The following is a 15,697-nucleotide window of genomic DNA, read 5'->3' as shown; positions in this document are numbered from 1 at the left end:
TACGGTGAATTCAGTGCTGAAGTCTGAAGCAGGCCTTTTGGAAACTGTGTGCTTTTATCTTGTTAAATAGCTGAAAGAGATTTAAGAAGTAAATGGTTGAGATAATGTTTTAAACAATTTTTCACATACAATATTCAGCTGAAAGGAGGAAGTGGGAGCCTGCTGAGAAAACTTTGCTCCTTTTCAGCAGGGGGGAAAGGAACACCTTTGGGAACGCCAGCCACATCTCCTCCTCCACCCTGCACTTCAGATGACTTTGTGCATGTTTCACTCCCTTCAGCTGCTGCCACACCTCCTAAAAAGGTATAACAAAATTCTGCCAAACAAATCTGATTTTTTTTCATTGACTTGCCATACATGTAGTGACCATAATTGAGAAAAAAAAAATCAGAGTAACTGATTTACAAAAAATGTTGCATTTCATTGCAAAACTCATTTTCTTCTAAGTTTAGACAACTATTGCCACTTCAGTTGCACAGTTTTAAGACTTCTTATATTGGTTTGCTATTTAAGCCATCTATTTGCAGGAATTTCCTTTCTATGAAACCGCCCGAGAGGTTTGTTTCCAACAAATGTCTGATGCAGAGAATCTATTTTGGGTTTTTTTTGTTTGTTTTTTTTTCAGGAGGACAAACCAGATCCTGGGAGGCCTTTACTGTACCGACAGCAAAATGTCATAAACAGCGATAAATCATTGGGTAAACTCTGTTTTCCTCTCCCCATTACAATAACCTATTGTAAACAAATCCTGATTTTATTGACACGTGTTCCAATTGCCAAACACTTTTCCACAGGTTTTTCTCTTTCTTCCCCCCTCCTGCCCCCTGAGTTCTTTGTAGTTCCAGGATCCTGCCTTAACCTGTGATTCAACTTAAAACCTTCTTGTGATGCTTTTGATTTCATTTTAACTATTCATATTCAAAAATAGCTTGCAGATTTTTTTTTAACTGGCCCTCATGCATTCTTATGCATGTTTAAATACACAGTTCTACACTGGAGGCTGAAAAAGGAATATTTTTTTTTTAAAGCTGATTCTTTGAGGGTGAATTTTTTTATTAGAAGCAGCAAGTTGTATATGAAGTCTTACTTGAACAAGTTTTATGTCACATGTCTGGATCAAACTGTAAGGCTGCACATAAGGATAGATATGATGCTCCCTTCTAAAGGCTCTTGGAAAAACTCTGTTTTCTATCTACAATTATATTGCTGTACTTGAACCTTTTTTTAAAGTCCTGTGGAATATTGAAATCAACAGTGGATGGTTGAGGAACTCAGCTTCTAATAGGTAAATCTAGATTCCATTTTCCATTCCGTCATCTACATCTGTGACAGCTGTAGAAAGGGCTTTTGGCACTGTATTTGAGACTTCTGTAGTGTGATTCTTTACTGTCCTTGAAGTGGAGATGATACTGAAATTTAAAGCTGGTTTTCCTTGGTGAAGTTTTATAGCAACACTGGAATCTGAACTTTCTGAATTACAAGTTGAGAACAGGCTAGGTTTTTCACTGGGTTCCTAATCTGTGACTGAGCTGCGAGCATGAGGTTTCTATCCTGCATGCTTTAGTTTATATCTCCCTGGCAGCTGTCTCAAGAGTTTTTTATCAGTAGCCACATATTGTCAAGTTTGTATTATATCAGTTTGCTAAACTTCCTTTTTTCAGGTAAGTACTGTGTCCTTGTGTAGCCAGATCAGAAGCTAGGGGGAGTTTAATGCTAATGTGGAAGTATAGTAGTCATACTACACTTAAGCCACTTTATTTAATAGGTTAAATTTCAAACAGCCCATCTTTATTCATAGAGGCGGTTGCCTACACTTGTTGTGCAATAGCAAACGTGAAGTTCACAAAATTACATTTTGGGATCAGGACTAACCAGTGACTGATCTCTGAACTGGTTTCCACATGGAATGGAACAGGAGTCTGATAGCTTCCTCCTTTGAGGAAGCATCTGAAGGAGGGGCAAGCTTATTCTAAGGACCTCACAGCAGTAGAAGACTTCTGTTTTGTGCTATCGTAAGGCTGAAGAAAACAGCATCTGTACAACTAACTTTTCTTTTTTCTTTTCTTTTTTTTTTTTCCTTCAGACACACCTGGTAGTAAAAGTTCAGTAACCTTAAATGATCTTCCAGAGTTTTTAGGTGGTTTGTCTTTTGAAGATAGTGCTGAAAAGGACAGAGAGGAAGGTAATTTCTGTCTTCCTTATGTACATCTTGGCTAAGGAAATGTTTGTAATGTCGAAATACAAGATACATAATTATGCTTCCCCCCTCCCATCCTTCTCAGATGCAATATCTAAAGAGATCTCCGAGATCACAACTGATGCTGAACACATGGTGCCTAGAGGAGGATTTGACTCTCCATTTTACCGCACAAATGACAGTCTGTCAGGCTCTCAAAAGAAGACCCATTCAGTAGTCTCTAGTGTTCAGGGACACAGTCAGACCTCTGAGCCTTTAACATCTTCTCTGGACAAGTCTGGGCCTGAGAGTGCGCGGGAAACACCCAAACAAACATTTACTCCCATAGACAAGCCCTGTGGAGGCTCTGGTGAAAGCCCTGCTGGTAACAGGGAAGGAACCTCTGGGGAGACGAGTATTCTCACTCCCAGCCCTTGCAAAGTACCAGCACAAAGAAGAGTGGTGTTTGGGAGCGGGCAGCCTCCCCTATATGAGCACCTTTTTGAGGTTGCATTACCAAAGACTGCCTACCTCTTTGTTGGCAAGAAGACTGAGGAGCTGCTAAAGAAAGCCAAGGGAACCCAGGATGATGACTGCATGTCCTCTACTTCTCCCGTGGAAGTACTGGACAGACTGATACAGCAAGGAGCGGATGCACACACTAAGGAGTTGAACAAGTAGGTGACTGAAAATCTTACTTTGCAAACTTTCTTGTTATTCCTTTTGTGCTGGCTTTGTTTTAATAGATGTGCCTGAAAAGCAGCTGTGTCTGGAAGTCTACAAAGAAACCATGTTCTGTGAAATATTACTGTTAACTGAGCTAGGTGTTCCAGCTGGAGGATTTTTATATTTGCAATCGTAATATGTTTGATACAAAAAAAAAAAAGGGACTGTGACCATTATACTCTTACTGCCTTCACTGACAACTTACGATGAAGAAGCAGGGCTACTGGCTGTGCTGCAGGTGTGGTTTTGGTACCACTGTTAGTGAGATTTGTTTACTTTATCAGGTTTAAGTCCCATGCTAGATACTCAAAAGAAAATGTAGAGGCCAAAGGGAGGTTGACACTTTCTTCTTTCTAATATACAGGAAGCTAAGAACTGGAGAACCAGATTTAAGGTTTAGGTGTATATGTTGTATTCTTTCTTTTCATCTTATTACCCTGTATTCCATTTTGTCCTTTTCTATGTCCGAGAGAGTTTTTCTCCAACTTCGAAGAAATTATGCCCTCCATCCTCTGCCCTTTGCAACCTGCTGCTTGCACGATTCCTCCTTATTACTTTCATACCGACTGACCATAATTGTTCTTAGGCTGAAACCTCTTTTGAGGTGGGCATTCCATTTTAAAGTGACTTGCAGAGTGTTTTTATATTTAAACTTACTGGTTAATGCTGTATTTTCATTTTCAGATTGTCTCTGCCGAGCAAATCTGCTGACTGGACTCACTTTGGAGGTGAGAAGTTTCTCATGTGTTTTGGCAATCTGTTCCTCTATTATTAGACTTGCTTAAACAATGACCTGCATACTTTTTTTTTTTTTAACTAATGCTGCAGAAAGATGGTGCCCTCCATTAAGTCATGGTTTATCTGCTTAGCAGATAGATATCTGTGTTCCAGTGAGATGAGCTGCTTTTTTTCATCTTTGAAAAGTGAAAACTGCCTTCCCCACAATTCTAGATGTTTCTGCTTTTGACCATTTAAGATCTGCTAGCTTCAGAGTGATGCTGATCATCTAACAGATCCTTCCACCTTTTCAATACTATTTGAATCTAAAACTGATGACTGTTTTTCTTGCTGCTTCACATGTGTGTCATAGCTTTGTGCTCCTAGGCTTCTGTGGTGATGGTGAGCTTGGCTTTTTTCTTCTTAATAGAAGGAGCAATCCATTTGAAGCATATACATGTTGCTCTGGGAAAAATGTTTAAAATTTTAAGTTTGTATTGGAGATCAAATGGAGCAGACAGGTTTTTAAGTTGTAATTTAAAAGAAATCTAATTTGCTTATTTTAGAAAATATTTCCCATATGTGGAACAGGGGCAGTACTGTTCAGTAACCTCTTCTGTCTTTTAACTCCAATCCAGGTTCTCCCCCTTCTGATGAGATTCACACCCTGCGTAACCAATTGCTTTTGCTGCACAACCAGTTATTGTATGAACGCTTCAAAAGACAGCAACATGCCCTTCGGAACCGTCGACTCTTGCGAAAAGTGATTAAAGCAACAGCTCTGGAGGAACATAATGCTGCCATGGTAAGTAGGGATACAACTCTAGCAGTGATTTAAATGCACTGGTGCTAGAACAAGTATTAATTGGTTTGGCCAGTATCTTTCAGTACCACTCAATTAAAATAGAAGCCTCATTTCTCACCTTATTAAAGTCAGTGTTTGTGGAATGACTTGTGGACGAGTTACATGCGCTGTGATTATTAAAACCAGTAGTTTATATTTGTCTGTAGGCAACTGAATCAGTGGATGCTGGCATGCTTGACCCCTGCCAGTACTTATCTTTGGATAGTGTTAAAGGCTTCATAGTTAGTGCAGCGATTACCTAACGCCTAGCTAGACAACTTATTGCATTATTTGAAGAAGTACTGTCCTTTCACTCCTCAATTGAGGAGTAATAGCAAAAACTTTGAAAACTCCAATGTTCTTTTCCAGGCATATTTACTATGGTAAAATTTGAAGTTGTAAGTGCATTGAAGGATGTCTCATTACAGATTTAGGCATGTTTTAATTCTGTATCACCATATTATAGCTAATTCCATCAACAGTTTCACCTTTTGATAATTCAGTAGAAGAGCCAAAAATAGACTTCCAGATAGCTTTTGGAAGAGGAACTGTTGCTTCAGCTGTGAAGCCCAAGTCCCTGTTGAAAGCGTGAGGTGCAGTAGAAGAATCTGCTATTGCTCATTGTGCCTTTGGATGTGACTGAGTTTTCTGCCTGTCCACTCTATCACCATTTAATCTCTTTTTTGGCCAAAAAGCAAATCAAGCCCCAGAAACCTTAAGAACATGCTTGATATAGAATGTTCTATCTATGGAAAATTGTTATGCCTGCATGCTATTAATTTGATAGCTTTACTTAACTAGCGACTTAAGACAGATGTTCTAACTGATAAAGCAGATGTCTTGTCTGATGCTTTCTATGGGGTTCTTAACAGAAGGATCAACTGAAGCTACAGGAAAAAGAAATCCAGGCCTTGAAACTGAGTCTGCAGAAAGAACAGGCAAGGTACCACCAGTTTCAGGAGGAACATGAAAATATAGTGGCTCAGCTTCACAGCCAGATCAGACAGCTGCAACATGACCGAGAGGAATTCTACAACCAGAGCCAGGAATTGCAGGTATGAAGCATGACACTGAACAAAATTATGTTATCTACTTACTAGTTTTAAAAATAACCTTCCTAATAACATGGCATGAAATATCTGAAAGTAAGTTACATACCTCTATTAGAGATACTGTCCTAATTCAGAGTAAGATATTGCATAATTGGAAATGCCTAACTTAGTCATCATCCTTTTATGGTTCTGTTTTGTCCTGTCTTCAGTTTGGAAATAAGAAAATGCAGTTTCTTAGCTGGTTTTGGGGCTTTCACATGTGCTCAGTATAACTTGATTTACAGTGCTGGTTGCTTAAGCCCTCTAGCCATATGCCATTGCTAGTCCTTGTGAAAGTTTCAGAACCCTGAGTAAGGTTGGTTTGTTGGTTTTTTTTGGTTTTTGGTTTTTTTTTTTTCCATTTGAACAGACCAAGCTGGAGGACTGCCGGAATATGATTGCAGATCTGAGGTTAGAATTAAAGAAGGCTAACAACAAGGTGTGTCACACTGAATTGCTTCTTAGCCAAGTTTCTCAAAAGGTAAGAAAAGTCACTGTTCCTAGGGTCCCTTTGTGTCTTTCTGTTTATTTCTGGTAATTTTTATCAGGTGCTTTCTTTCTTGTTGAAAGAAGCCTGTGCTTTGTTCCATAGAATCTGATATTAATTGCACAAAAACAACACAGAGAAATATATTTTGGTGAAGAAACTTTAAACTCAGTTCAAAGGCTTCTGAGACTTCTAATTTTGGCTGCTCTTTCCACACTAGGAATTTGCAGATTGAGCAATATGAACTTGTATTAAAGCTTGCTAAATCTTGGCATCTTAGAGATCTTGTTTATATCAGAAATTGAATGGACTTCTTGTGTAAGTGGAAACATGGTTATGTTAAGGGAAGCAATGCCTATATGGTGAAGTTCTGTATGGACTGTCACCAGCTTTATGAAAGCTAATTTATTTAACACTTATTCCCTATGATGCATTGGATTCTTGTCTTTGTCTCCCTTTATAAAAATACCCTGTGAACACAGTGCATGTCAACTATGACTCTCCTGCTGAACTGTTCATTCCAGTGTTTGATTCTGTTCAATTTCTCTTTAAAGCTTTCCAACAGTGAATCAGTGCAACAGCAGATGGAGTTCTTGAACAGGCAACTTCTGGTTCTTGGAGAGGTCAATGAGTTGTACCTGGAGCAGCTGCAGCACAAGCACACAGACACTACAAAGGTATGATTGCATAGTTGCAGAGGAGGCCTTTTGGGAGGAGATCACTTGAGGGTCATCATCAAGCTGTTCTCAGCCTTGTGTTCAGAATGAAGGAAATGCTTCATAACTTAAGATACTTGGTTTTGAAATTGATTTTCAGGGATTGGATTTCATATTTAATCTTCTGTTCAGATATTTTGTGCACTGTGTTGTTACAGAGTCTATTCGGTGCCCTGTGCTTGAAAGCCAAGAAGGGGACATTAGGGTACACCTGAAGTCAGTTTTAGTCACGTGATGTAAATTCTTACCAATTTTTTCTTGCCAAAGGCCAAGAGTTTACTGTGCTTTTAATGTAATTGGCAGCAGACTATTGCTGGTAAAGTAACATTCGGCTCTTACATTTGTGAGTGTGTATAACATAGGGTAGTATTTGCTAGAATTTGTAGAAAGATCTTAACCAGGGTTTTACTGGGTTTTGTGATGTGCTCTTTTAAAACAAGCAGTCTTACTCATCTCAGTCATTTTCCTATTAAGAGTTAGTATTAACTTTACTAAAATTTCTGTGGTTCATATGGTTTTACTTCCTGACTTCAAAGAAACCTTTTTTTAATTAGAAGCAAGTAAATTACACAACAATATAACTGTTTCTGCGTGAGAGCAAGTAATTAAAGAAGGTGGATAATAAGCCAAAAAAAAAAAGAAAAGCCTCTTACTGGTATTTAATGAAGGTCATGTTGCAAAAAGGGTTTTAAAATTGACTTTGTCTATCCTAATCTGGTGCAGAACTGGCAAGTTTGCTGAAAAGGGCTTTTTGTAAGGAACATTAATGTGCTAATAAATTCCAGTGATGTGTAGTTATTTTCACAGTAACTTAATAGTGTACATCCTCAGAGTATCCAGTTTTCTATATCTGTTTTTAGAAATGTTTCTTTTATTCCATCTTGCTTAAAAATGTGACTATTTATAGCATCAGAAACATGTCTAAGTATTAATAAAAATAACACACAAATTATACTTTAACATTGTGTTCTCTCCTTCGAGGAGGTTGAAATGTTGCACGCTGCTTTTCGGAAAGAACTGGAGAAAGCAAAATTGTGTGTTCAGCAGCAAAGCCAAAGGCTTGATGCTTCCCAGAAACGGATAGCTGAACTGGAATCTCAGCTTGCAAAAAAGGACCACCTCTTCCTGGAGCAAAAGAAATACCTGGAAGATGTAAAAATCCAAGCAAGGTAGGGGTTTCCTGTGTAAAATTTTAGCTATGCATTGACAGGTGCACTATCATAGTTGAGGCAGAATCTGGAGACACTGGACCTGATGGACTTTGGTTCTTTTTCTGTTCAGAGGTCAGCTGCAAGCAGTAGAAAGTAGGTACAAGGCCCAGAAAAGAATCACACAGGCATTTGAGCTGGAGATTTTGGATCTGTTTGGCCGGCTGGAGAAGAGCAGCCTACTGAAAAAACTTGAAGATGATAAAACAGAAGCAGCTGAAGCAGCAGAAGAAAGGTAAGGGTGATGATGTAAAATATGCTGGACTCATGGCCAGCTCCTTGGAAGTTGATATCCTTGTGGAATTCCTAGCACTTGGATGCATCATCTCAAAATATTTCTGTTACTCCCCCTTTTACAGACTGAATCTGGTTTAGGACTCTGCCCAGGTTACTGAGAGTCGCTGACAAAACTGGAAGTGCTCATGAAGTACTTTTCAGATAGCTGAACTGTTACTCAAAGTTTTGAGAGAAACCTCTGGTTTGTCTCAAACTAGTCTCTTTACAAATTGCTACACTGTTCTTACGTAGTTGTTTTACATATGTCTACCTAAACTGTCTAGGTAGTGCTGGACTTTACTTCAGATCATACCTTTTTTTTTTTTCTACACCAGATTCTGCTACAGCATCAGGATAATTTCTTGCACTGCCAGCAGATTTGTGGCGATCACCTGTGCTTGGGTTAGGTAAAAGAAAGGTCTACAATCCAAGGAAGATGTACAGATCTCTTCCTTTACCTTAACAGATCAGGACCTAGTTCCATTCTGCTTTGGGATTATTGTCAGCTTTGGACTTAAAACACTCGATGTTGCAAAGCTTAGTGTGTGATGCTTTTCTGGTTACCCTTTGTCACTTCTGCTTTGCTACAAAACTGTGAAAGGAAAAGTTGTTGAAGTAGTTCTGCCATAGCAGAAACGCAAAGTACTCAAAGTAACCTGCCTTCCCCAGCATTTCCCCTTCCATTGTAAACGGTTGCTACCATTTCCTTCACACTATATCCTCTCCCTTTCCAAAACAGGCTGGATTGTGGTAATGAAGATACTGTGGTGGGATACAGTGAAGAAACCATTGGTAGAAATGGAGAGACCAAACCTCCCAGCACTCGAGGTAGTAGTAGCAGTAAGGGTGGCAGCAGCAGTGAGCTCTCCACCCCTGAAAAACCCCAGAACCAGAGATTCAGCAGTCGCTGGGAGACATCTGTGTTGCTGGAGCCCTCGACTACTGTCCCACTGACTGTAGGTTCGCTTCCCAGCTCCAAGAGCTTCCTTGGAATGAAGGCACGAGAATTATTTCGCAACAAGAGTGAGAGCCAGTGTGATGAGGAGGGTGTAACCATCAACAGGCTTTCCGATGCTCTAAAGACTGAACTATGTAAAGATCCAAGCATGGAGACAAAGGCCCCTCCAAGCCCCGATAACCTTAGCGTCTCGCCTAAGATCCAGGAAAGCAGTGTTGGACAGCTTCATATCATGGACTACAATGAAACTCATCATGACCACAGTTAAAAAGGAAGATAGTCAATCAGTGTTATTTTCATATTCTTGGCATAGAACAGGAGGCGTGAATGCAAGTTTAACTAAAAGCTTTTATGTTTCTTTGGTCTGAGCAGCTAGCTCATGCAGCGGAATAGGATTGATGTCCAGAAACGGAAGAAGGCTGCTGAACAAATGCAAAGTGGATTTTTGGGTCTGGAATTGAAATGCCCAGCCTAACTCTTGCTTCTTTCTCAAATTCAGTCCTTAGCAGCGTGTACTAATTTGAAGGGACAACTGTTAGCATTTGCAAGTATTTTTTTCCCTTTCTCCCTGTCCCCAGTTGAGTGGCTGCGTTTATGAACTTGAGTGCAATATGAGACCAAATTAACATTTGTGAGTCTCCTATGAATGCTTTGTATTTCCTTGCAAGCTTCCAATTTAGAGCAGTTAATTGTGCTGCCTGTCCGGGTGACTTCAGTTGCTTTCATCCCGGAAAGAATCAGCACTAGAATTTCTAGTCCGTTCATCTAAAGGTCTCTATTTTGCCTGTCCACTGTCCCACATCCCTCAGAGCCCAGTCTTCATTAAGTTGGACTCTGATTGAATACCTAAATGTTTAAAGAACAGTGTACCTCTGCAAAACAATTCATTCACCCTAATTCATGATCATTGTTTATATTGTCCTTAACATTTCCTGGAAAGTTACATTTGAACAGACAATAAGGAACTGGAGCTTGTAATGCGGAAGAGACCGTATATGCTGAAGACTTGTTAAAACACTAGCTTCTGATCTTTTTGGTATTTTAAGTGTTTGCCTGACAGGCTGGTACTGACCTCAGACTGGTTCATATGGGAAGGCAATTGGGGTGGGAGAAGAGGGAAGAGGAAGCTTTACTCAAGTAGGGAGAGCATGCAGAACATGTATGTAGAATTGCAAGCTTATGAAGATTTGCAGAAGTGCATTTGTTTCTCTAGTCAGGGAAATACTTGTGCTGTCTGACCCTCCTTCATAGTTCTGGTCTTTGTTCCTTGTCTGAGCAAGACCACTGTGTTTTGAGTCCAAGAAATTGGCTTCATTCTTCCCTGGGAATATGTTTTCAGGCTTGACTTACAGAATATGGTTTCCTTTGAGTGCTGTTCTGCTCAGACCGCAGCACATTTTTCAGCTCAGCAATGTCAATTTGGCTCTAGGTATCTCCCCTTTGCCCTCATCCCGTTTCCTTAGAAGATAAGGCTGGGGAGGAAGTCTGCTCAAACTGAGAATCAGAATTCTGTCTTGAAGCCTTTCTGTGTTAATCATGTTTTAAGTCAATGATGAGCCTTCTGTGAAGGAGGATTGTGGGATCAGGGCTTGTCAGTGGTCAGACTCAATCTCCTTCGTGACAGAACAGAGCCCGCTGTTGGGAAGGCAGTGTGCTTGTTTTAAATGTTTGATATGTCTGGGTCCAGGCATACGTAGACATATCAGGCTTCACAGTTACCCTGCATCACACGTGGCCTCTTTTCTTAAACATTCTGTGGGTGGCAGCTGCTGTTTAAGACTTGTCTCACAAATAAATCAAGTCCAAGTACACTTGCACTTGTAGTTCAAATCCCTTCTTAACCTGAATAGGAACAGGACTCTGTCAAAGTGGCTGGCAATATGCTAAGTTGTGCCTGACAGTACTTTTCCTCCCACTTCCGCTTCTTCCATAACACCTAGGGTCTAAATACATTTCTGCCTGTCTAAATTATTCTCAGTGTCCTTTCGGTTGGTCAGTCCTAACTCTGAAAGTAAAGGTGAACTTCAGTGGTTTTGTCAAAGCTTGAATCTGCATGGAATAGAAAATAGAGAGTTGGTTGTAAGTGACAGACTGGTTTTGTCGACATGTCTATAGGCTTTCTAAGACTTAGCGGTAGCAAACGTGGTAGCGTATGTTTCGGTAAGATTTGGAGGTTTCCTGCCCCTTGCCCCACCGGGTCCCAGCCCCAGGAGTGAACGGTTTGCACATTGCCCTTGAAGGGCTGGCTCAGCCGTTGGATGCCATTGTGTTGGAGGAGTTCATTCGCCCATCCTTCTGCTTTGCCGAGCCCAGAAGAGTATCTTGCTTATATGATGATTTCACTTGTTCTGAGAGGAGGTTTTTGTTGTCGGTTACAAAAATGCCCTGGCGGTAATGCAAGCTCATTGATAAGGTGGCTTTTTTCTTCTTTTAAAAAGGTTTTTAACACTGGGATAGTAATGGAAACCACTTTAGGTTTGTTTATGGACCACAAAGATTATGGAGGAACAAATTTAGCAATTTTTTTGTAAGTCTAAAAATCATGGATCTGCTGTATGTAGTTAACTTGCAGTTCGTTTGAAGGGGTCCCATCAGTGAAGTGGAAACAGATTTTTTTAACTGACTGCTTTTAGTTAAATCTAAAATTGCTGTCTTTGTCAAGTTAATCTGTTCCCTGCCTCGCTCTTTGTAAGCATGTTAAACAATCCACATTAAATGCCATAAATATGAAATACGAGGAAATGGTACAATCGTAAGCTAAAGAGAACTTAAACCAAAAGGAGGTTTTGCTGTCCTTATTAGAATGTTCTAAAATGTCAAGGCAGTTGCTTGTGTTTAACTGTGAACAAATAAAATGTATTGTTTTGCACTACTCTGTGTTAAATTCCCTGCCAGCTGACCTCTTTGGGACTGAGCTCTGCTGAGACGAAATGTGCAGAAACAAGTTCAGTGTTGAAACATCTTCCAAGATCTGCATAGTACAGAGCAGGTAAGTGGTACTGCCCCTTTTTGCATGGGGTTTGTCATTAGAAGCTCATTTTTCTGCATGGAGCCAAAGCCTTTTTTCTTCTGTGAAAAACAAACTCAGTGACATGCCAGCATAATCCATAAATTAACTGCAAACAATTCAGTACTGCAATCTGCGTATTAGCTTTCTGTGTAACATTGTTTATGTAGTCTAGAGACTACACAGTGATTAGACAAATTAATAGCTGAAAATGTCAAAGACTGTTGTTTGTAAAGCTGGGGACGCTGTCAGAAGCTGGCCGGCTTGCTCTGTCCTTGTTGACATTCTTTTCTCTTCTGTATCCTGCTCAAGAGTCACTGTGCACGGAGGAGGACAGTTTCTCAAACCAATGGGAACTTTGGGGCCATTTTACTGTAAGCTTAACCTAGTAGGTTAAGGTTGTTCTCTTGTTTTGTCTTTTTTTTCCAGACTGGCACTTTCTTACTGTTTTGCTTTTGGGTTCCCCCCCCCCCAAAATAAATGAATATTTGAAAAGTTACTCAAAGCAATTTAGAAATTCATACAGGAATCTCAGCATTCCAGGTAAGGACTAAGTATAATTCTTAAATTTGAACAACACCTGCAAAGGGGATGGTGCTACTGACATAGTCTGTTTGTGAACACACTTTGGCTGAGTAACAGTTGTTATGGAGAATTTTATATAAAAGTTAGCATAAATATTATCTTGGGGTTAGGTGATAAAGTTGTTTTGGGCCTTCTGCACTGGGGCGAGTTCTACAGCATGGTGTAAGTGAAATGAAAACAGCAGAAAGTGAATTTGACTTGCTCTTATTTTGAATCCATTTTGCATATCCCTTAACAAGCTTAGCATGGAAAAGCTGCACTTGATAGTGTAAAAAAAAAAAAAAATTAGATATATATTACCCACAGAAGTACATCCACTAGGGTATAAAAAGAGAAAAATAAAGTACGTTCCTTACTCACTAATGCTAAGTAGTATGTTTGGTAGTTTATAACCCAGCTAATAAACATGCAGTACATATTAGGAAGGAAGTAATTTCATTTCCTGAATTGAAAGTATCTTTGCTGATTGATCTTGATTTATTGGAATTACTTAGCTGCTGGTGCAAATGGTGGATTTTAAAAGTAAGTGGTTATGAAATAGTTTAGAAAATCAGCAGAGCTGAGTTACTTTCTTCATACATTCATACACGCAGAAGCTTTGCAAATAAAGCTTAGTTAGTGTTCACATAGGCTTTACTTTTCAGACAAAAATTTGTTCCAAATAATTTTGGCTGATGGTCTTCATGATCTTGGTGTCTGTGGGCTTTACTTGGCTAAACCTTTTTTCTTGAAGTCCTCTCCAGGCGCACCCTCTAGTTTTGGACTCCCTTGGTGATCTTTAACGTCTGCCAAACGCTATTTATGGTTTCTTCGAAGTGGTCTCTGCTCTCTGTCTCAGCGGTGCAGCGCTCGGTTTTCAGCTGACTGCAAGCTCGGTTTAAACTGGTGCTACACCCCCACCAAGTGAATTCGGAACTCTTAGGAAAACAGAGCTATCCTCCTGGCTACGGTGCGTTTATAAATGGGGCGGGGGGGGGGGGGAAACAGCCGATCACGCTTCTGAAATGGCAGCTGCTTCTGAGGGGACGGCCCCGCAGCTGCCCTTCGTGTCTTGGCACAGCAACCGGGGGGAGTGCGGGGCTGTAGCCCCTGGGTTTGCTTACCTGTGACAAGCGTTCAAAAGCCCCTTTAGTTTTGGGATGGGGGGGGGGGGAGGAGACACAGCAGGATTGTCGGAAACTTTAAAAACTGCTTTTCAGAGCCTTCGCCCGCCGGACGCTGACGTGAGGCTGCCCCGGCCGGGGCAGAGCCCAGGCGGTGGGGGTCTCGTCGGGGCCCCGCTCCCCCCACCCGGTCCCGTCGCGCTCCCAGTCGCGGCCACTAGAGGCCCCGCGAAGCCTGCCACTTCGCTCTGCGTCGGCTTGGATGACATTTTGGGGATGCTGTGTTTCTCCTCTCCCTCGAACCGCCCCCCTTTCCCTCCCTTAAGACCCCCACCACCACCACCCCTGACACGATGTTAATTAACTTCCTGAGGTCTGAGCTATGCCCCATCCTCTCGGCGTGTGAGACGCTGGAACCAGATGTTTAAGGTACGGAAGGTTTTGACCCAATTACAGGTTGACAAAAGCCTGGTTTGACCCTTAATCGAGGGGAGCACAAAAGTAATTAATAGCCTACAGATGCCAGGATTCTGTTGAGATCATCTAGTACCAGCCCGTATCTCTAGTTCAGTTTTTGAACAAAAAAAAAAAGCAGCATTTATTTCCTGGACTAACTGACAGATCTCTAGGTAAGTCAGTTTGGTGCCCTGCCTGGTTTCTCAGTGTGAATCTTGCAATTTTATGCTCACAGAGGCTAAAGTAAAACTTTATTGCACTTCTGTGTTTGGCATTTACATCCTGTTTATGTAAATTCTTCAAACAGCTTTATTTGTAGTGGAGAAAAATAATTCTTGCTGTATTTTTTTGTCTTTTGAAGTGTCCATCCACTCTGGAAGAGGAGAACTTGTATGGAAATTAAGTAATTTGTCTAGATGTTTTTGTGAGACTTAACTTTGCAGTCTTCCAACAGATTCTGGTCATGTCATTACCAAACCTCAGACTGCAAGTTTTATGCACTCATTTTTTCTGCTTGTGTTTTAATAAGACTGATTGAAAGGATAGGGTTAGGGTAGAAATTATTATTAAGGTTTGGGAACTGTTTCTTGCATGTATCGTAACCTTTGTCATGTACAAATGGACAACTGCATTGGCATTTTGAACAGCAGGGTTGGGGAGATGGTAGACGGGGTTTGATGGGACTGTTCTGACAAGCAGTTTGTGCTGTGCTGTATTGTGAAAGCTGAAACTGAAGTACAAACTGGAGGATAATTTTGGTCTTATCAGAGCCTGCATGTTCAAATTTAAAACTATATGACAGGGTGAGGAAGGTTGGAAGCAAGATCTGGGAATAGCATCCCTTGTGTCCCCAGCACTTGTCATCTTTTAGTCCACATAGCGTGTACTTGTTCTGAAAAACTTTCGAGGCAGCAACTGTCATCGGGCACTTGTCTTTGCAGCATGAAACACCATAGGGCAGCTGTGAGCAACTTTGATTTTTCTGCCTGAAGCTGCCTCTGCAACAGGGCTCTCAAGTAAAGCCTGAGAGGGTAACGGTCACGTTCTGCTGGCTGTGGCCCCAGTAGTGCCTAGGAGTCTGTGGGTGACCCTGGCAAGCTTCGCTACCATTTTGAGTTCACCAAGACTCAATTCAGTTGGATCATGTCGTCTCCTAAAAACAGGCTTCTACTCCAGAGTGGATACGTGTATTGCATTGCAGTGCAAGTGGATAGCGGAAGGAGAAAAAGCGCAAAAGAAGGTGGGGTTATGTGAGGAATACAAAGGCTCCTGAAAAAACTTTCCATTTCATCTGAGCTATTGTTCCTTCCTACGCTCTCTTATCTGTATTAATTCTCCTTTTTCGGC

General features: G+C 40.9%; 1 protein-coding gene across 5 annotated transcripts in view; it reads left to right on the top strand.

Annotated features, from left to right (window-relative positions):
- Positions 1–12,071, top strand: part of TSC1 (TSC complex subunit 1) — a 28,890-nt gene extending 16,819 nt beyond the window's left edge. For 3 of the 5 annotated variants that reach the window (XM_069770811.1, XM_069770810.1, XM_009922003.2), the window contains 12 exons: positions 188–303; positions 626–698; positions 2,084–2,182; positions 2,283–2,853; positions 3,587–3,630; positions 4,258–4,424; positions 5,336–5,518; positions 5,925–6,035; positions 6,596–6,718; positions 7,739–7,926; positions 8,039–8,200; positions 8,981–12,071. In XM_069770811.1, the coding sequence (XP_069626912.1) occupies positions 188–303; positions 626–698; positions 2,084–2,182; positions 2,283–2,853; positions 3,587–3,630; positions 4,258–4,424; positions 5,336–5,518; positions 5,925–6,035; positions 6,596–6,718; positions 7,739–7,926; positions 8,039–8,200; positions 8,981–9,467 (2,324 nt within the window). In that variant the 3' untranslated portion in view covers positions 9,468–12,071. The remainder of the gene's footprint in view (positions 1–187; positions 304–625; positions 699–2,083; positions 2,183–2,282; positions 2,854–3,586; positions 3,631–4,257; positions 4,425–5,335; positions 5,519–5,924; positions 6,036–6,595; positions 6,719–7,738; positions 7,927–8,038; positions 8,201–8,980) is intronic. The other 2 variants (XM_069770813.1, XM_069770812.1) reach the window with 2 other exon arrangements.
- Positions 12,072–15,697: the final 3,626 nt, after the last annotated feature.

The sequence above is a fragment of the Haliaeetus albicilla genome, chromosome 26 (genome assembly GCF_947461875.1).
Source record: "Haliaeetus albicilla chromosome 26, bHalAlb1.1, whole genome shotgun sequence".
In the NCBI taxonomy this organism is placed as follows: Eukaryota; Metazoa; Chordata; class Aves; order Accipitriformes; family Accipitridae; genus Haliaeetus; species Haliaeetus albicilla.
The sequence above is the reverse complement of the archived record's forward strand: the minus strand, read 5'-3'. Positions and strand labels throughout refer to the sequence as shown.